This window comes from Coenobita brevimanus, chromosome 71, assembly GCF_032717465.1.
Source record: "Coenobita brevimanus isolate Jiangsu-jjx chromosome 71, ASM3271746v2, whole genome shotgun sequence".
In the NCBI taxonomy this organism is placed as follows: Eukaryota; Metazoa; Arthropoda; class Malacostraca; order Decapoda; family Coenobitidae; genus Coenobita; species Coenobita brevimanus.
Window position 1 is genome coordinate 44,076,615 of NC_137024.1, and position 22,678 is coordinate 44,099,292.

At 41.5% G+C, this 22,678-nt stretch overlaps 1 protein-coding gene across 1 annotated transcript in view; it reads right to left on the reverse strand.

Moving 5' to 3' along the window:
- The window catches only part of LOC145406769 (cell adhesion molecule Dscam1-like), a 235,237-nt gene that overhangs the window by 26,227 nt on the left and 186,332 nt on the right, over positions 1-22,678 (reverse strand). Inside the window, exons 18-23 of the mRNA XM_080277865.1 lie at positions 21,672-21,778; positions 21,305-21,486; positions 20,895-21,044; positions 17,100-17,255; positions 14,915-15,123; positions 12,479-12,554 (exon numbers count right to left, since the gene is read on the reverse strand). Coding sequence (XP_080133991.1) covers positions 12,479-12,554; positions 14,915-15,123; positions 17,100-17,255; positions 20,895-21,044; positions 21,305-21,486; positions 21,672-21,778 — 880 coding nt within the window. The remainder of the gene's footprint in view (positions 1-12,478; positions 12,555-14,914; positions 15,124-17,099; positions 17,256-20,894; positions 21,045-21,304; positions 21,487-21,671; positions 21,779-22,678) is intronic.

The following is a 22,678-nucleotide window of genomic DNA, read 5'->3' on the forward strand; positions in this document are numbered from 1 at the left end:
TTTTTGAACTGTCTGTCAACTTGTACCTTTCCTTCCTCCTCGAAGTTTGCTCTCATTCAGCCCGTCCCAAAGAAGGGTGACCATTCCCAGACCTCTAACTACTGCCCAATTGCTTTAACATCCTGTATTTCAAAGCACCCATCTTGTCACAATCTTCTTTCTGATAGTATGGATTCCACCACGGATGCTCCACTTGCGATCTTCTCACCTACCTTTCAGACTCCTGTTCATCCTCATTCTGGGACTTAGGTGAAAGGTTTGCTACTGCACTTGACATCTCAGACTTAAAACTTTAATTTCCAAACTGCCCTCCTATGGTTTCTATCCTGCTATCTGAGCTTTCATCTCTAGCTTCCTTTCTGGTCATACTATTGCTGCCATCGTAGATGGACACTGTTATTTTCCTAGAGCTATCAATGGTTGTGTTCCTCAGGGTTCTGTCCTATCATCAACTCTCTTCCTTCAATTCACCAATGACATTCTAAGCTGTACATCTAGCCCTATCCACTCATATGCTGATGACTCCACCCTTCACCTTTCCATTTGCATCCCACAGCATCCATCTCAGAAGTTACTTCAACAAACAAGGGATGAGCATATGACACACCTATTGTCTGACTTCGCTCATATCTCTGATTGGGGTAAAAGTAACCTTGTTGTTTTTAATGCTTCAAAAAACTCAGTTCTTACATCTATCAACCTGTCAAAATCTTCTGTTGGAGTATCCTCTAATTTTTAACAATGTCCAACTCAATCCTGCATCATCTTTAAACATACTTGGGGTTACATTCTCTCCAGATTTATCTTGGGAAGATCATACTTTCTTGTAAAATCTGCTTCCAAGAGATTAGGTGTACTAAGCTGACTCTGTGCCTTCTTTACCCCTACACAGTTGTTGACTTTATACACGGGTTTTATTCGCCCCTCTGTAAAGTACAACTCTCATGTGTGGGGAGGGTCTCCCCACATACAGCTCTTCTCAACAAGGTGGAGTCAGAGGCTTTTGTCTCATCAACTCTACTCCTCTTATTGGCTCCCTTCAAGTTCTGTCTCTTCGCCGCACTGCTGCATCTTTTCCACTGCTACTTCAATGGTCATTGCTCCTCTGAACTGTCTGCTTGCATCCGTCCACCACTATGGCAGGCTCATAGCACCCATCTAACAACAAACTTTCATCCTCCTTCAGTCCAACTCTCTAATGCATTACTCCTTGTCCTTCATGTATGCAACAGGTCAATTCTGGAACTGTCTTCCTCTGTCTGTATTTCCTACTGCCTACTGTATGATCCCCGTCTTTCAAACACTGTGTTCAGGCATCTTGAAATGAACAGATCTTGAATTTGGCATTCATTTACATTGTTTTTTCCTTTTTCATGGAGGGTACAATCTTACTGGTTTCTGGCCTTTGATTCCTTCTTTCTTGAAAAAAGAAAAAAAAATGAATAAAAAAATACAGGAAAGTTACCTGGTGTATGCAGGGAATCAAGGGTAAGTCTTTGAGTAGTATACTGATGTAGTGCATTAGCCCAATTGCCCTCAAACAGTTTATTAGATGCTTGGTGGTATAGTAATTTAAGGCGCTCCAGTCAGATGTGATCCACAGGGGTCTACTTCCGAGGGGTGGCAGTGGTTTTGTGCTCATGTACAGCTGGCCAAGAAGAAAGTGCAACCAAATATGCTTAGTGTGTGGCGATATCTGGCAGCTGCTCCGTAGTCAACAGCAAGAGAAGAGTATACAGGGTGCGGATGCTCAAAACTTTAGTCCCGGTCGTTGCTCGCCAGCGTGGGACTAAGTCATCACCTGTGTTCACAATGGCTGCCGTCTGCGATGTTCAAAAAAATATGGGCGCCATGTTGTGACGTCAGCGGGACTATCTCTGGTCGGAACTCCATCAAAATTTACGACTGGTACCAAGCAGTCCTAAAGCCCATTCAGCACGGTCGTAAGGAAGCTTTGAGCCTCTTATCAGCGTTATCTACCCCTCAAAACATTAGTTAAGGTGTTTGTAATACATACAAGCATATAGCGGTATTTTATTATGGCAAGGATCCCAGGGAACTCTCTCATGCATGATTTGTGCTTGGTTATCGAGTTTTAAGTGACTCGCTATTGAGGCCTCTTATGAATTGTAGCTGTGCAGCATAATTTTATCTCATGAGACTGTGAAAGCCTCCCTAAAATGTAGGCTACTCATATATTTTCATTAGGTATGGCGTGTGAACTGCTTTTCTTCTACAAATCCTCGTTCTAAGTTAGATGTGGGCAGATTTGGTATTTTTTCCGGTATATTACAGTTTAGGACACTACTGGAATTTCATATTTTAACCTCCATTCTCTGGAGTATGCATATTGAATTCCAGAGGTGTCCTAAACTGTTAATTTTCCTTTTTTTTTTTTTTTTCCTTTAGGGGCTTTCATTAGCTCACAATTTTATTATGTGCTGTGAAGTGATAGGTTAGGGTCTTTAGGTAAGGATAGGGTAAATGTTTACAAGTGCATCTGCCTTATGGTAATGACTTTGATGTAGCTCGATGGGTACATCTTGATGTCTGCGTGAAATCATTCTAATTCATCCATGGCAAAATAAGTCTTTGAGATATTAACAAAAACCCACCACCACTTTGCACTTAGCTTAAAACCTAACCTAACCTACCCTAGCCTAATCAGAAGCCTAACCTAACATTACTTAACTGCACCCCACTGACCTAAAAACAACTTATCACCGTAATCATGAGGCCTTGGCTTGACAACCTCCAAGCAGGTTTGGGGTTTAGGTTAGGTTAGTTAATTTAGGTAGATTAGGTTAGATTGGGGCTAAAACTTTGTTGGATGGGCCTAATGGTTGTTAACAAATATAAAATCTGTCAAAGATTATAAGTTAGAAAAGAAAAACATTGCAAAACAGGTCTTAAGGAAAAAATTTCCATTTATTGACTAAACTGAATGCTTGAATTTAGTTTTTAGGCCCGAAACATCACGTTGCATTCGACTGACAGCATTGACAGCATCAGTAACATACTGCCAAGCTGCCGCCTTCATCCTGACTCCTGTTGAGGCACTGTCAAATGAAAATTTTCCCAATATAATGTCTTGCTTCTCTGCAACACTTGTTGCCATAGCCAGCAGCTCTGCATCAGTAAAGTTTGGGCGCCGAGGTCTCTTGGCTTTAGGTTCACCTTCCATTGTGAAGTAGGTTAGTATTAGCAGACAGAGAGGCGTGTGGCGAGTATCTAGACTGTGGCGGTGATATTTGTTGTTACCAGCATGCACGAGTTGTCTGTTTAGAAACAACCTCCTTGATTCTCATTGGGTGCCTTTTTTGTTACACTGATTCTCATTGGTTGCTATCAGATCAGCTGGCGAACTGCCTGCCCTCTGCCGCTTGATGGGACTAACACTTATACCCGCCCTACGACTGACCGCTTCTCGTTTGAACATTGGTGGAGGTGGTCAGTCATAAGGTGGGAATAACTTAAGACGGGACTAGAGGAGCGACCACCGACGGCGGGACTGAGATATGACCAGTTTTGAGCATCCGGCCCCAGTATCGATACCAAAGTATCGATACTTTCGATATTACCTTTATATCGAAAATATCGATACAAATCATGAAGTATCGAGTACTATGAGTACTTTATAAACAAATTATTAAATATGACTAATCATTTTACTCCCTTCCACTTTCACCTGGTATTGTGGTCGTCATACGCTTGGCATCACATTATTGCGGGGTCTCGGGTTGTTGGGTGGATCGGAGGAGGGAAGTAGCGTTCGTAGCAGAAATTTACCTTTTTCATATTGAGAATAATGACAGTTATTTTAAGAGGTACATTATGTCCCATTATTAATGATACAGTAAAGTCTACCGGTAATTTACTTCGGCAAGCAAAATTATTTACTAGCTCACTCGAATTCCCATTTATTTTTTATCATGTCCACTCCACTGAGTGTCTGGTGTCCAATACGGTAATAAAAATTTTAACATGTTCGTCATCGGGAATGAGAGCGGTTATTATAAATTTTTTTTTTTTACTGAAAATGAGTAGTGTAATACTAATATTTGCTATATTGGCCTAAGTAAGAAATGCAAAATACTTTAGATGAGATAACCTGTGTTTAATGGAGATATTTCAATTTGGTTTGTAGTTATTGTGCAAGGAAATACACTATTTTTTTTCTAGAAAATATCTGCTGCATTAAGCCTGTGTCAAATGAAAATACTTATATTTGGTTTGTGGTGTTATACTGCAAGGAAATACACTATATATTATTTTCAAGAAAGTATTTACTTATTAATTTCATTTCTTAATATAAATGCCACATTGATTTCAGAAGTAAAAATGAATCGGGAGGGAGGAGGGATGAAACAAGGGCTGGAGGGAATCTAAGAGAGAATATATGTTGAAGATCAGTTGAATGGTTTTCACCCCGAGGGGGGGAAATTATCCCTGCAGGAACCCTGAGGATGGAGGATTAACCCGTAGAGGCCTTCTCTCGTAATTCTGAGTATTCATTTAAGTCTCTTTCACTCAGTCTCTCCTTGTAAGTGATTCACAAAGTTGACTGACAACAAGGTACCTATATTATTGCTAGGTGAACAGGGACGAACTTATGATGCAACACTTGTGTCCAGAAGATGTCTGCTCCGCCCAGGTATTGAACCTGGGACCATCTTATTGTCAGTCAGGCACTCTAGCACTGCCGCGGGGCCAAGAGAGAGAGAGAGAGAGAGAGAGAGAGAGAGAGAGAGAGAGAGAGAGAGAGAGTGCTACTGTAGGCTTTTATATCTCCAATAAACCTGTCGCTTCACCCTGGCCTATGCATATGATTGCTGACTGTATAATGTATATAGGAAATTATTTTCCTGTAAAGTACTCGAAATAACCAATACTGGGCGATGTAGTACTCCGTATCGGAACTCGATACTTCGATATTGGAGTGGAAAATACTCGGTATTGTGTCGAAAAAAAATCAGTGGTATCGCCGATCTCTAGACTAAACATTCGTATTTTTTCAATGGAACACTCAGAATCTACAACCTTTGTAAGGATGCACGTGATTGGCTGAAGCGTTCAGTATCGGAACAAATGTTTTGTCCCTTATTTATTACTGAATATTAACTACGTGGCAAGAAGTGATGTATACAGATGATGTCTATGTACTAAATAAGCAAGCTGTAATTACAGTTATAGTAAGAATAACACGTAGCAATGAGTACCGATTAACTTATGGTATTGTGTTTCAGGGGTTAGTTTCGAATGATTTTGACTTTTGAAGCAGCGGAACCTGTCCTAGGCACATTGTTTTATTGGTGTCGGTATCTATCGAGATGCAAAGTTTCCTTACGAAATGGGCTAATATGAGACGTTAGGTAATTGCACTCGCTGTGAAAATTAGTGTAATATATAAATGATATAAGATTGGCCATTCAAGTTCAACATCACTAGCAATGCATATTTTGTAAATCGTTTATGGAAGTCTTATAATATTCCCTCAGTACGATGTCATTTATAATTAATTAATTTAGGTTACAGAAAGTTAAATTAAAATGAGAGAATAATTGCCCGCTCAGCTAAAGGACCTACCTTAACTATTCCCCCTAGTATCATGATTCATAGCCGAATACTTGATGCAGTTTAACTACTTCATTGCAAAGTGATACTGACAGCAGCGAGTGTCCACACTATGAATCTGGTAGCACGCTACTTGTAGTGCTCCATCCGTGAGTAGTGGTCTCAACCCCGGGTAAATTACCCCCAGCACAGTCATTGCAGTCATTCTGCATTTAAACACATTTTTCGTTATATATACGCTAGGTCCATTGTCTACATAAGCAGATGTATTGTTTGTGTATATTATGGCCAACGATCCAAAAGTATTTGGAATATAAAAAACAGATTGGGTAGGCTGCAATGCTCTAGTAGGTCAACCAGGGATCAAACTCGCTGCCCTAAACCCGCAGCCATTCACCCTTCCTCCATTTCCCTGTCAGTGCACCTCGCCGCACCACCATCAGTTCAACAGATATAACCTGACCACCTTGCATATTGTGTTGTTCGTGTAGAAACTATAAACACCTATTAAATGTTTGAATTTCGATATGATTCGGTGTTGCCTGCTTTAATTTCATAGGATGTCTACTATGAGGGGCCTAAAAGCCATGCTCGGCATACCTCTTCACACCACACGTTGTTCCCATGAATCCTTCCTCCCTTCTCATCTCACTATGGTGTGGAAAGGAGTGATACCTTTAACCCGTCACGTCCCGAGGTTTTCTGCACCTCCGACATCCCCCAGTCCCGAGGTATTTTCGATTTTTTTTTTTTTTTGGCCTAAAACTTTCGCTTTTGGTGAGAAACATCGAAAATTCACAGAGAAATCGCTCACCTGAGGTTTAAAATACCCAATCCAGGTAGGAGTTCCTCCTTACCTGACTGGGTTTTCTAACATGCTGGCACCAAAGAAAACGAGTTCTATGGGAGGGTAACTATTTTATCCACTCATAAACGGTATTTATTTATTTACTTGGTACGAATGTATATGTAGTATGAGAGTATATTGGTTTTCAAGCAGTAATAAAGGCATTATAAGCATTGTTTCACTCACTAACTAATCATCATACCTGACCTTTTTTTGCCACATTACCTGATCATTATTTCTGGCTGTTTCTTCTTCTAATGCTATGTAAACATTGTCCTCCACATTGTCATCGATTGGGGAATCACTCTGGCCCTGAATATCTTTACTAGCCAGGTCACTGGTAACAGGTCCATTGCCGAGACAATGGCGAGAGGGGGGGAGGGGGGAGGTTATGTGGTGTAAGGCATTGTCCCTGCTTGGCATCTTGCAGAGGAATAGAGGAAGGTGTCCCATGTTTACATAAGAAAAATCACGCGCGAAAATTGAAAATTGTGCAAATTAGGGACCTTGCAATTGCATGACGTACTGGTACGTCGCCGGGAATGGCAAATGCAAATCGTTGCAACGTACCCATATGTCGACGGGACGGGGCGGGTTAACAATTATATATTCTCATGCCTGTCGTTGCACCTATATGTATTACTGCCGGGCATCAGTGTTATTTTATTTATTTTTATTTTTTTGTCAACGATCACTTATTTCTATGTAGTTCACGATACAGTAACTATTTTATGAAAAGGAGGGTTGGAATATTTAGGTAAGAAAATTGTGAAATGACGAAATAGAGACGACGGAAATTTTCGGCATTTAACCTTGCATTATACCGACACATATATGCTACGTACTGTTAATTAGAGGCTAGCTAAACTGATATCGTCAGATAGGAGTTTGTGCTTAATAATACTCTGACCGAGAATAACTGAGAACTATATCAGACACTAACACGTTCACCAAGATATATAATGTTGGTAATGAGTAACATACCTACATGTTCTTTAGGAACAGTGAAGGTTAATACTGTACTGTATTTTCCTTTGATCAGTGATACTCTAAGATGTAATTAATCACAGGGAAGTGTGTATCGGGGCTCCAACGCGTTCTCGTAATGCAGTTTAGCCATATGCTCAAAAGTCAAACCAGTGCTTTACATTTATTTTTATTTATACACATTCTGTTCATACCTTTAATGCACAAGTTTTATATTTCCACCCTCTACATATTATTCCACTGTAAATATAATTTAATTTTTACTTACTAACGTTAGTAGGGAAACAGAAATATCAACATGCATGAGACATTAAATGTGCTCCATAAAAGGCATGACAAGGAAGTGTTGCAAGAAGCAATATTACTGGACAGTCTTTGTCCAACCACAAGTCTGCACGATTACAATGTGAAGGCGCTGTGGGGCGGAAGCCACGTGGGTGTGAATGAGTCTGTTTCCCTCTCAAGACTAGCCACTCCGATGTCATGTGTTGCATTTGCTCTGACGTTCTTTCCTGTGCTGGCTCCCACGTATTCACAATGTTAGCCCGCACGTTTTCCATAGGGTTCAGGTCAGGGCTGTTGCTAGGCCAGAGTATATGAACGTGGCGCTGTTCGTCAAACCACCGTTTCACTACCCTAGCTGTGTGAACAGGGCTGTTATCCTGTATGACTATAATGGTCTCTGGATATGGCAGGGCGTAGGAGCTGACAGGGGGCATCATCATTTCCTCAAGTATCTCCGAATACTTACCTGGAGTGAACCTATCCTCTGTCTGTGTGACCTGTCCAACCCCCTACAGCAGAGGTTCTCAACCTGGGGTACGCGTACCCCCAGGGGTACGTGAGAGGAACTTTGGGGGTACGTGATGTTTCTCAAAATACTTCGGTTTTGAATAACTGCAAACCTGTTTGTAGAAAGTGGCCTACATGTGCTAGGCTAGATGTGTCCTCCACTAGAACCAGGACACTAAGTGACAACGTTTACAAGGAAACTCTTGGAGTTATGTCATTTGAGAGAAAGCTCTCTTGGACTACACTTGCCACACAACCTTGCAAACCCATAATACAGTAGTCACCCTTGCTCGTTTTCTATCGATCACGTCTCTCCTCATGCGTACCGAACAGGTACCAAAGTGAGACGTACTGTTCGCCTCTCACTGTCACCCACTCACCACTCTTTCCTCACTACCCTCACCCTCAGGTACGTTGAGATCTGCTTCATGGTTTCCAGTGTATTTGTAGTCTGATTTTTTTTCCTCGTTTAAGTTGTCATGGATTTTGCTTGCGGCTACGAAGCCATGTGCCTACACTGCAGCCATAATAACTGGTAATGGTTTCTTTCTACATACCGCTGTGAGCAGGGATTCTCAGCACTGTGTTTCATTAAAAACAAGTTACGTTCACGTCTTGCAGTCAAAGACGACATAAGAGTGGCTCTTTCAAAGCCTGTGCTGAGGATTGACTTGTTGGTAGCAAAGAAACAGGCCCAACCATCTCCCTGAATTAGTATATACTTGTATTTTAATGCAGTCACACACACTGACTTCCCTATGAGTAACTAGTTACTAATAACTAGTTGCGAGGCTTAACAATCAGCATTAGTTCGCAGTCAGTGGAACACAATGCCTTCTTGATTCTTTTTTTTTTTTTTTTCATGCTAGTGACGCTAGTCACGCACGCAGTAATTTCCCCATGAGTAACTAGTTATAAGCTGTATATAGCACCACTACCTCACAGTCACAGTTATTGGAAAAATATGTCTGATTTAGTTCTGTTTTATTATTTTTTTTTATGCTATTCACACACACAGTGACTTACCTATCACTGTTACTAGTTACAAGTTGCAACTAGCTGCAAGCAGCACTAGTTCACTGTCACAATGATCGAAAACTGTCTGCTATAGTTCTGTTTTAGTAAATGTATTGCATGCTAGCAGCCAGTCACATAGTGTTTCCCTATGACAGTAACTAGTTCCTATCAACACTACCTCATAGTGACATACTCACATTAATTGAAAAGTTTGTCTGCTCCACATATATAACACAATTTAAACTTAATAAACTAAGTCAATAAACCATGCATTTCTTTTTACCCTTCCTGATGCTGCATTGTGGCTAAGGGGTACGTGACCAATACTGAAAGACTTCAAGGGGTACATAAGACTAAAAAGGTTGAGAACCCCTGCCCTACAGGAAAATTCATCCCCCCACGTTGCACACATGACCGCTACGAGCTACCTGGTATATGTTCTCATACCTAGAAGACATGTTATATGATGTATAAAGACATGTTTTGGTTCTTATTTCGTATGTTCGCACTTGTTATATACTGTGTGTATATATATATATATATATATATATATATATATATATATATATATATATATATATATATATATTACCTCGTATTGTCTCTCCTCCAGCAATGAAGTTTCCCATGAGATGTGGAGCTGAATGTTTTCTCATCAGAGAAAACTACTCTCCCTCAGTGGTCCAAGCCTTCCTACACATAACGCCGGGCTAACTGGAGCCGAAATTCCCGATGATGCTCCGTTAACCTGGGTTTGATCGGTAGTGTTCGGTGGCGATAGCCCATTTCCTTCATCCTCTGCCGTATAGTCTCCGCAGACACATCCAGCTTCAACTGTTCTCTAGCTGCCAACGCGTTGCTGAATGGATGGGTTTCAATATACTGTACTCTCATAATCTGATCCTCTTCTGCCGTGGTTTTTCTCACCCGTCCAGGTTTAGGTTGATCTCTCAGGTTGCCTTCCACCTCCCACCTCCTGAGCCAGCGATATACTATGGTGCGGTGAATGCCAAGTTCCTCTGCTATATTGCAGGTTGATAGGCCACTATCTCTCATTCCCACTACCCTCCCTCGCAGGGCATGTTTGTCACCTTGACGTTGTTCTCTATTTGCTGCCATGACGCGTTATGACGGTGTGGGTGAGAGCTATGGATCTCTGATCACATAATTTTATGATGTGAGGCAATGAATGACACGTCATGGCAGCACGCTCTTATTAACTCATCTATTGATTCAACCTCCCTATCTATTGAAGACCAACATATTTATGATAATTTAATCAATTACTTTCATTAATCAGTATTTCTGACTCACACAATAGAGACTGGATTATATTCAATGCTTCTGATGCATGGTAAAATACTTGCCTTTCACTGTTTAGACCATTATACGAAACATTCTGCTACCGCTAGACTCTTCCTGTGTGCTATGATGCCAACTACTGTGATTATAAACTGATATTAAAGCACTTTTAGTTTCCGTAGTTTATCATCTCACATATTTGAATATAGTCCAATCGTTACTGGTGAACGTGTTAGTGTCTGATACAGCTCTCGGATATTCTCGGTCAGAGTGCTCTCGGATATTCTCGGTCGGAGTATTATTAAGCACAAACTCCTATCTGACGATATCAGTTTAGCTAACCTCGTATAATTAACAGTACGTAGCATATATGTGTCGGTATAATGTAAGGTTAAATGCCGAAAATTTCCGTCGTCTCTATTTCGTCATTTCACAGCTTTCTTACCTAGGTATTCCAACCCTCCTTTTCATAAAATAGTTACTGTATCGTGAACTAACTAGAAATAAGTGATGGCAAAAAAAAAAAAAAAAAAATGATGCCCGGCAGTAATACATATGGATGCAACGACAGGCATGAGGATATATAACTGTTAAAGGTATCCCTCCTTTCCACACCACAGTGAGATGAGAAGGGAGGAAGGATTCATGGGAACAACGTGTCGTGTGAAGAGGTATGCCGAGAATGGCATACAACACTGAATCATATTGAAATTCGAACATCTAATAAGAGTTTATAGTTTCTACACGAACATCACAATATGCAAGGTGGTCAGGTTATATCTGTTGTCGAATTGATGGTGATGCGACGAGGTGCACTGACCTGGGGAAATGGAGAAAGGGTGAATGGCTGCGGGTTTAGGGTAGTGAGTTTCATCCCTGGTTGTCCTACTAGAGCATTGCAGCCTACCCAATCTGTTTTTTATATTCCAAATACTTTTGGATCGTTGGCCATAATATACACAAACAATACATCTGCTTATGTAGACAATGGACCTAGCGTATATATAACGAAAAATGTGTTTAAATGCAGAATGACTGCAATGACTGCGCTGGGGGTAATTTACCCGGGGTTGAGACCACTACTCACGGATGGAGCACTACAAGTAGCGTGCTACCAGATTCATAGTGTGGACACTCGCTGCTGTCAGTATCACTTTGCAATGAAGTAGTTAAACTGCATCAAGTATTCGGTTATGAATAAAGATACTAGGGGGAATAGTTAAGGTAGGTCCTTTAGATGAGCGGGCAATTATTCTCTCTTAATTTACCTTTCTGTAACCTAAATTAATTAATTATAAATGACATCGTACTGAGGGAATATTATAAGACTTCCATAAACGATTTACAAAATATGCATTGCTAGTGATGTTGAACTTGAATGGCCAATCTTATATCATTTATATAATACACTAATTTTCACAGCGACTGTAATTACCTAACGTCTCATACTAGCCCATTTCGTAAGGAAACTTTGCATCTCGATAGATACCGACACCCATTAGACAATGTGCCTCGGACAGGTTCCGCTGCTTCAAAGGTCAAAATCATTCGAAACTAACCCCTGAAATACCTTTCTCAATGCTAACACAATACCATAAGTTAATCGGTACTCACTGCTACGTGTTATTCTTACTATAACTGTTATTACAGCTTGCTTATTTAGTACACAGACATCATCTGTATACATTACTTCTTGCCACGTAGTTAATATTCAGTAATAAATTAGGGACAAAACATTTCTTCTGATACTGAACGCCTCAGCCAATCACGTGCATCCTTATAAAGGTTGTAGATTCTGAGTGATCCATTGAAAAAATACGAGTGTTTACTACGGAACAGCTGCCAGATATCGCCACACACTAAGTATATTTGGTTGCACTTTCTTCTTGGCCAACTGTACATCCCCTGCACAGAAAGCAACTAGTCAGTCAGACCAATAAGCATAGCCACTTAACTCACCTATATGTGATGGCTTCACCAAAACTGTAGAACTGGCTGGACCCTCTCCCTCACTGGTGGCAGCTGTCACCCACACCTGCACAATGCAGTCATTGTCAGCACCTGCCACACCCATACAACACTGTCAACACAGTACAGTTGTTGTTGTTGCTTAATCCCAGTCTGTTTGGCCAAGCATGCCTGTCAACCACAAGTAAGCAACTGCTTCTGTACCATGTACGGAACTGGCATCCTTTTGTGGTAGAGTGTAGCACCAGGGTTGGACCAGTGTCCTCTCCACTACAAGATGCAGGGAAATATGAGGTTTGGCTCCTGGGTGAAAACTGAAGTTGCACCACCCAGGGTGCACAATGCCACCACATGTAGATTCATCAGCACCACTCTAATACACACTAGTACTGTACTCTATATATATATATATATATATATATATATATATATATATATATATATATATACAATGTACATGTCGGTTACTGTATTTGTCGGTGTATAGGACGACTCTTGAACCCCATAAAGAAAAGGCCTAAAATTGGGGGATCGTCCTAAATACCGGGTATAAAATCCTAACCTCTACATCCTGTGGTGACAAAGATGAGCAGTCTGTTGAGCTCATGCCATGAACACCACCATGTGTCTCGGTAGCAACTGGCTGGGTTGTTTACAAATTACCACCGAGTGCAGGATTGCCAGATATGAAGCAGGGCTTATTACCAACAGTGATAAATAACAGTGACACTGCCGTTATTCCTGGTGCATTAACTTCAGTCCTACAACCACTTGATGTCTGTCTGAATAAACCGCATCCGTTAGCAATGGAACAAGTGAATGATCAGTGGTAAAAAGCCGTATACAAGTGGTTGGAATATGCGTGCTTTAAGTCTGGATGAGCTGTGATTTTATTATCAAGGCATGGAATGATATTTCTGTGGAAACAGGCATCAACTCTTTCAAGAAATGTGGAATATCCTGTGCTGTGGATGGCACTGAAGATGACATTTTGTGGGTGGATGATGAAGAGGAAGCCGATGCCGAAGCTACAACTTTGAATTCAGAGTTTGATTCTTACGAGGAAGATCTGCAAAATTTAATGCAGGATGAAGATTATAAACTGATGATGGCAGATGTGGATGATACTGATTTTGAAGATTTTTAATCACTGACACTTAATGTGATGACTAAGAAAATGTAACTTTCCTTTAACCTATTTTATAAAATTCACAGTCACATGACTTTTTTTTAATACAATATGAGTTTATACTCAAATATTAAATGTATAACCCATTTTGATGTCAGAGGCAGCACATGCAGCCTGGATATCCTGCAAAACTCACAGAAGCTGGTATAAAGTAAAACCTAACCAAAAGCTCTGTTGCTTAGCAACGTGTTAATAGTATCACTTCGCTGGTCAGTGGGAAAAGTGATAAAGGACTGGAGTTAATGGGGCAGCATTGCAGCAAGCTCCCAGTGTCTAAAGAGTTGGTACTCATCTTATGCACAGAGTATACCTCTAAACCAACATTTTGTATGGAAATATTGGGAGTAGTCTTATACACAGGTCGGCCTTATACACCGGGCCCGGCAAATATAGTAATATTACCCATTAAACATCTGACGAAGACGAAGGAGAGCTGAAAGGCTTGGTGGATGAGTTTGGGAGAGTGTGTAAGAAACTGAATCTAAAGGTGAATGTAGGGAAGAGTAAAGTGATGGTCTTTGAGAGAGGTGAAGTCAGTGATTGTACAGCGAGGTTGGATGATGAGGAATTGGAAAATGTGAGTACGTTTAAGTACTTGGTTAGTGTGATGAGTAAGGATGGAGGTTTGGAGGATGAAGTGCTTGAAAGGGTACAGCAGGGAAGAAAGGTTGCTGGTTCCTTGAAAGCAGTGATAAGAAGCAGGGATGTGAGCATGGAAGTGAAAAAGTTACTACATGACAGTATTGTGATACCAACTCCAACGTATGGAAGTGAAGCTTGGACGTTGTTGGAAGGACACAAGTCAAGAGTGAGAGCAGTGGAAATGAGTTATTTAAGAGGAGCCTGTGGAGTCACATGGAGAGAGAGGTTGACAAATGAGGATATAAAGAAGCGTTGTGGTGTGGATGTGATAGGAAGCGTTAGGAGGAATACAGAGGTGGTTTGGCCATGTGCAGAGGATGGAGGGTGAAAGACTGACGAAGAGAGTGTACTGTATGTGAGTGAGGTGGAGGCCGAGGATGAGATGGAGGGATGGGGTGAAGAGGCATATGAGAGAGGGGGGAGTGAGTTGGGAGCAGGATAGTGAAATGGTGGGGGACAGGGCGATGTGGAGGCAATTTGTTAGTGGCCACCCCGAACGGGATTGAGGCGTCTGGCAATTGATAGATAGAAACATCTGACTGACCCTTGATACTGCTTGGTTCACAACATGGCCACTATGAACCCATTAGACTAACCTGGTGTGTGGTAAGGGTCAGGTCATGCAAAGCCAAGTGTGTCAACTGTGGATCAACACGCCGGGTATGGGTGCCACTGCCCCCGCCTGCCCTCCAGTGCACTGTATATCGAGTAATTCGTCCATTTGGTCGGCTGGGAGGTGTCCATGATACAACTACTGCCCGTGGACCTGATACCACCACTTTAACAACTGCTGGTGCCTCAGGCACTGTGAAAGACAATAGTGGCATTAAAATGAAAATGCTATCAGGGAGTTTGGTGGACTTAGAACTTTGGCACAGCATGGAAGGTTGCTACTACTATAGCTTTAGCAGTTTATTTCACATCCTTGTCACAGCACTTCTTCATGACTAGAACAGTACTACCATAGTCTGTTAGTACAACTTAACAATCACAATGGGGAGAGAGCACTTTCAGATCAGGCTGGAGTAAAAAGGGTAGGAAACACATGTACTGCATCCCACTGCGACTCATATAACAGCCATTGTTTGTTACAGTACAGCCAATAAAAGTTCAGAGGGCTTCATGGTGTTTGCTGAAGGAAGTTCTTAGCAACGAAGTGCCATATCACTGCAGTGAATACTATGGGACAGCTTCAAAAATCACACTGTATTCACACAAAGGGCAGAACAAAGCAACCATTGCAATGAAGTGACAGTTGCTGGAAAACAGCTCATTAGGTAAACATGGAATAATATACATCACATTTCACATTAATTCCAACATATTTACATGCTTTACTGCTGATTTTAGTACAGTTCCAAGGTATTACCACCTTAAAAGAAAAATTGATGGGCTTGATTAAAAAAAAAAAATATATCAATTAGTATCAAACTCAAATCCCTTCTTACCTCCAAAGAATTTATGGAAAGAAAATTATTATGGAAAAAGTTCTCAAGCTAATTAATATGCTCTTACATGGTTCTCTTATACTGTCAATCATTACTCAGGCATTAAGTAATACTCATTCATTCAGCCTTATCTTCTCTCACATAAATACTACTACTGTACTTTCCTCTTCTTTAGCTACCTAATGTGTTCATGCTATTCTACAGTCACGTGTTAGAAGTGTATTGCTGTATGGCAGTGAGACCTGGGCAGTAAAGGAAGAGGCTCAAACATACAGAAATAACAACAATTAGATGGATGTGCAGTGCATCCTTGAATGCGAGGCCTGGGGTAGCTAGGTTTACGATGGAAGAGTTAAAAGGAAGGATGCGACTGGAGTGTACTGGTGTTGTGATGAGATGAGGTAGATTGAGACTGTTTGGGCATGTGGAGAGGACTGGGGATGACAACTGGATGCAGGAAGTGAGAAATGTTAACACTGGGGATAGGGTTGCCAGAGGCAGACCGAAAAAGACCTGGGATGAGGTCACAGAGTGTGACTTCAGGGATATGGGACTGAATAGGGAGGCTGCCAGAGATCAAGCAGCATGGAAAGTCACCATTAGGTGACCAAAGCTGTCTCACACATGCAAGCTGGAGCCTTTATAAACAAAACAAAACAAAACGACCCCAGCCTCACAGCCAAAGTGGTTCTTCAGCAGTCTATCCATGTGCATAACTATGTCCACAAACTCTTGAGGTATTTCTCTTTATACATTCCACTACACCACATATGACTCATACAACTCTTTCTTCCTTTCCAATGTTTTCATAAGCTGTCCACGACGTACACCATCTACCTTATAGTTCTTAATCTTAAAAGGTGATTTTTGTAGCCTGTAGCTTTGATAGTTCTCTCATTTACTGGCTAGGGTCACTCTCATTGCAGGCTATCAGAGGAGTCACAGTTTGACACAGGGCCTTCACCTGCCTACTCTCTCTAACCACTCCACCCTTCAAAATCAACTGCACCTTTTCATATGCAAGCTGTGCATAAGATTATAATTATTATAATTCATTTTGGTACATTTGCACACCAAAAGCTTCACAGCGCAAAGATAAGCAAAACAGTTCTCACCTTACAACCCTTCACCTCTTATCTCTACTCTTCAGTTCATTTTACTGCACTTTCATTCTCTCAGTTATACAGCATATTACAAGCAACTGCTTCATACTATCTTCATTTAACATTAACACTGTTATTTTACTAACATGTATGCTCAGCTTAATCTTCTGTTTCTACTCCTCCAAACTCACTTTCCATCTTTTCTTACCAGCATAGTGGGCATGACTTACCATCCTGCTGAGTAGTGCATGTGAGGGGGGATGAGGTCACACCTTGTCCTGCCCCATTAGAAGCTGCTACTGTCACTGAGTAGTTGGTCCATGGCTGTAGTCCTTTCAGAGTCACCTGCTGTCCCTCTGTCATTACACCAGACCCACCAGCCTTGTCTTCTGGGGCGTCCAGGAAGAAGCAACGGATATTTAAACAGACACAGTAAAATAAATGTTTTCTAACTCAAACATTTCATGTGGTTTCTGGTCAGCACTACTGTATGGAGTCACTGGCTAGGAGGAATGTAATCTGCTTTTAATTCATAATACTGTATGTAAGCAAAGAAATTTTAATGTCTGGTGGTGCAGTATACTGAAATTGGTTTCTCGTGTTATCAATGTTGTGAATTTTCTCAACCAAAAAATATAATTTCAAACTTTATATAAAAACAGCCAGCTCGATCTCCATTTATACATCCACTCACTTGATGTAGTGCTGCTCACCGGTGGCTGCCCTTTCATCTCTTCCTTCCTTCTTTCCATCTCTCCTCTTATGTCCTTCTTTCTTTCCTCTTCCTTCTGTCTACAGATGACTCTACACTTAGTGACAAGCCAAACGGTTTCCTGTACACCAGGAAACCATTAACTACACTGGGTTTTCGTTCGTTTTTAAAGGCTCCAACATGCTTGCATGTGTCGGCCTTGGCCACCTAATGGCGGCTCTCCATGCTGCACTGGGTGGTAACAACATAACCAAGCTATGGTGCCTGGTGGTTTAGTGGGTAATTAAGCTGCTCCGCCCGGATGGAACCTATGTTGGTTTATATTGGAGCATTTGACAACATATACTGTACAATTTTATGCAGCAAAAATCCTTTTTTTTTTCCCTCCATTAGGTGACTGTGTAAAGTGGAGGGACTGTAAGAAAATGTTCTGGAGAGAGGTGAAAAGAGTAAGACAGGGTGGAAGTGAAGTTAGCAGGGGAGTGAAAGATAAAAGTGGTAGATTACTAGTGGAGAAGGGAGAAAAAGTGAGCAGATGGAGAGAACACTTTAAGGAATTGTTGAACGTAGAGGATGGAAGTACAGTAATGCGAGTATAAGTGGCTGGGGAATGGCTGGGAGAAGGAGGGAGGTGACAAGACAGGAAGAAATCAGTAGGATAGAAGTTGTGGAAACAATGAAGAAAGTTAAATCAGGGAAAGCCCCAGGAATTGATGGAGTGTGTGGTGAAATGCTGAAGCATGGGGGAGAGATAGTAGTAGAATGGATGTGGAAGATGTGCAGATTGGCCTGGGAGGACGGTAGAGTCCCGGAGGATTGGAAGTCAGGTATAATTATTCTCTTGTACAAAGGAAAAGGGGAAAAAGAAGTGTGTGGTAATCATGGGGGCATTTGTCTTCTTAGTATAATAGGAAAAGTGTATGGTAGGATACTTATAGACAGAGTTAGAGAAAGAACAGAGAAATTAGTTGGAGAAGAACAGGGAGGCTTTAGGAAGGGAAGAGGTTGTGTAGATCAGATATTCATTCTTAGATCTTTAGTGGAAAAGTTTCTAGAGAAGGGAAAGAAGTTGTATGTGGCTTTCATGGATTTGGAGAAAGCATATGACAGGGTGGATAGACAAGGATTGTGGAAAGTGTTAAGAATATATGGAGTAGATGGGAAGTTGTTGAATGCTGTGAAGAGTATGTACGATGGTGCGAAGGCTGCAGTGCTTGTGGATGGTGAACTAAGTGAATTTTTCTCTTTGAAGGTTGGGTTGAAACAGGGATGTGTCATGTCTCCATGGTTGTTCAATCTGTACATGGATGGGGTAATAAAAGAGGTACAAGGTAGGGCAGTGGATGTTGGAGTGGCCCAGGTGAGAGAGGATAGTGTTTGGAAACTCCCTGTACTGTTGTTTGCAGATGATACTGTGTCGTTGAGTGAAGACGAAGGGGAGCTGCAAGGCTTGGTGGATGAGTTTGAGAGAGTGTGTAAGAAACGGAACCTAAAGGTGAATGTAGGGAAGAGTAAAGTGATGGTCTTTGAGAGAGGTGAAGTTAGTGAATGTACAGCGAGGTTGGATGGTGAGGAATTGGAAAATGTGAGTACGTTTAAGTACTTGGGTAGTGTGATGAGTAAGGATGGAGGTTTGGAGGGTGAAGTGCTTGAAAGGGTACAGCAGGGAAGAAAGGTTCCTGGTTCTTTGAAAGCAGTGATAAGAAACAGGGAAGTGAGCATGGAAGTGAAAAAGTTACTACATGACAGTATTGTGATACCAACTCTAACATACGGAAGTGAAGCTTGGACATTGTTGGAAGGACACAAATCAAGAGTGAGAGCAGTGGAAATGAGTTATTTAAGAGGAGCCTGTGGAGTCACGTGGAGAGACAGGCTGACGAATGAGGATATAAAGGAGCGTTGTGGTGTTGATGTGGATGTGATAGGAAGCGTTATGAGGAACACACTGAGGTGGTTTGGCCATGTGGAGAGGATGGAGGGTGAAAGACTGACGAAGAGAGTGTATGTGAGTGAGGTGGAGGGGGGAAGAGGGAGGGGGAGGCCGAGGATAAGATGGAGGGATGGGGTGGAGAGGTATATGAGAGAGGGGGGTGTGAGTTGGGACCAGGGCAGTGAAATGGCGGGGGACAGGGCGACTTGGAGGCGATTTGTTGTGGCCACCGCAAACAGGATTGAGGCGTCTGGCAATAGGTAGATAGGTGACTGTACAGACACTGTAAAGGAAGAAGGGCAATACCTTTTCTGTTTCATCACACAAAAGCACAGCAGTAAGCAGGGACTTTGTCTCAACACAGCCATGTCTGCTGAGAACGGTGCTGTATATTTGCTGTGTTACAGTAGCAAAATTTATTTTGAAATTATCCCTAAAGCAGGCCATCACTACCTATGTAAAATGGTTAAGACACTTGAGTGTAGGCAATCCAGTACAATTTATCTATCACACTACATTATTTGTGTGTAAAAAAAAAAAACAGTACAGAAAAAGTCCTCTTATTCGGCATCTGGTCTTCCAGTAGTTCCGGTCTTTCAGTGGTTTTCATAATAGTCCCATGGCAAAAGTTCTCTGCTCTTCCGGCACATATGGTGAGCTGATCAGCGATTATGGAGCTGTTGGCACTAGATCTAGCACTTTTCATAATAATTTAGCACCAATAAATATTAGATTTTCTTCTATATCTAGCACATTTTGAAATCCAATATAGAGTGAGTGTTTAAACAGTTCACTTATAGCTTAGCCTGTTTTAAAGTTAACCTTAGCGCTTTCTGCATGTCTGAATGCGCTGTTGGCCATCATGACTCATGAGCGTCTGGCTCTGTGAGCAGGACCTTTCAAAAGTTTGGAAACTTTGTTGTGCTATTTCATGGTCATAGCACAACATGAGAAAGCTCTTTCTCATGTTGTGCTATGGCCTCTACTAGTGGAAATCCTACTGGTGTTGTGAAAAAATGCACCCATACAGTGCTGACTGTCACAAAGAAGACTGAATTACTGAAAAAATTGGAGGTGGGTATTCCTAGGAAGAAGATAATGGAAGACTTTGGTGTGAACTCTTCCACCACATATAACCTTATGAAACAGAAAGCCAATTTAGTGCTTAGTGCTGACAATAATACTGTACTTGCTAGACTGACCATGATTGCCAGAAACTTTTTGGCAACTTTTTCCAGCCATCCAGCAGTTTCTGCTCTTTTGGCACTTGCTTGGTCCCAAATATGCCGAATGAGAGGACTTTTACTGTAAAATAAAAGCTTAAAAAGCTGATCGACAGCATCTACAAATACAGAGTTGCTAAATCCTGTTTGAGAGAACACTCACTCAATGTATTTTCCTGCCAATATGCCACCCGGTAACTGGTAATGTCACCATTCCTGTATGCTGGTGGTGGTGGATTCCAGGTCACCACCAAGCTGGTCGAGGTTTGGCTTGAGCATCGCACATCACCTGGTGCTGCACTAGGCTCTGGAAGTACAACAGCATCACAACATACATTTGTAAATAAATTCCTGCTGAAGTCCACATATCATTCATACTAAGCTGTATACCATTATCAATGCTCATATTCTGGATAAGCATATACCTGTATTAGCGTGTTCCACCTTTTATCTTTAGCTTACCATACATCATATCTAATCTGATGTCTAAATAATCAAAGACAGTGTGTTTCTAACAGTTAATGAGGCAATTCAGCTTGTCACTATCACAAGCACAGTCAAACTCACTGTCCTGTAAAGTGGTGGCAAGGGCAGGGTTTGAAGGAGGGCCAGCACCCTTAGAGTTGAAGGCACGAAGCACGACAGAATAACGGGTGTGGGGGTGTAAGCCAGCAAGCCTTGCATTATTCACACCACTACCCTCCACACCTACTACACGGCTGAAGTTGTATCCCACACTTTCATCTCCTCTGTTGACAAAACAAAAGCATCTGCTTGGAATTTTATCCTGCTTATCATTTTAGAACTAATTACTCTCTTGTCTCACTTCTTTTACTATATTTTTCAGTCTTCCTTCCCTTCAACCCATTTTCTTCTTTACAAATTTTTATCCTCTCACTCACTAAAACTGAATAATTACAGTAATACAGCTTACCCAAGAAGTTTATAACCCAGATGATATCCCAAGAGAAGGCCATTAGTGGTATTGTGAGGTGGTGGTTCCCAGCTCACCTGCAATGCCCGGGGTGCCACGCCCACCACCTGTAAATACAGAAGAACACAGGTTTGGATGACGAGAAACAATGTGGAAAGGAAAGTATATGATCAGAAATGGCACAGTACATTCCTGTAAAACTTCATAACTTCAGAAAATATAGTACTGCCCTGAAATCAGTGATTTCAAAAAGTCTATCTATCTGTCTATTGCCAGACTCCTTAATCTTGTAAGAGGTGGAGACAAACAAATCACCTCCATGTTGCCCTGTACCCTGCCATTTCACTGCCCTGCTCCAAGCTCACACCCTACACTCTCATATACCTCTCCACTCCATCCTTCCATCTCATCCTTGACTTTCCCCTCCCTCTCCCCCTCTCCACCTCACTCACATACACTCTCCTAGTCAGTCTCTCATTCTCCATTCTCTCCATATGGCCAAGCCACCTCAGTGTATTTCTCCTAATGCTTTCCATCACATTCGCATCCACACCACAACACTCCTTCACTTCCTCATTTGTCAGTCTCTCCATGTGACTCCACATGCTCCTCTGAAATATCTTATTTCCACTGCTATCACTCTTGACTTGCGTCCCTCTAAGAAGGTCCAAGCTTCATGTCCATATGTTACAGTTGGTATCACAATATGTGTACTGTCACGCAGCGACTTTTTTACTTCCAAGCTCACTTCCCTGTTTCTTATCACTGCTTTCAAAGAACAAGCAACCTTTCTTCCTTGTTGTACCCTTTCAAGCACTTCACCCACTAAACTTCCATCCTTACTTATCACACTACCCAAGTACTTAAACACATATATGGTTTCCATTTCCTCCTCATTCAACTTCACTGTACATTGTGATTTCATTTCTTTTGAAAACCATAACTTTACTCCTCCCTACATTCACCTTTAGATTCTGCTTCTCACACTCTCTCCCAAACTCATTCAC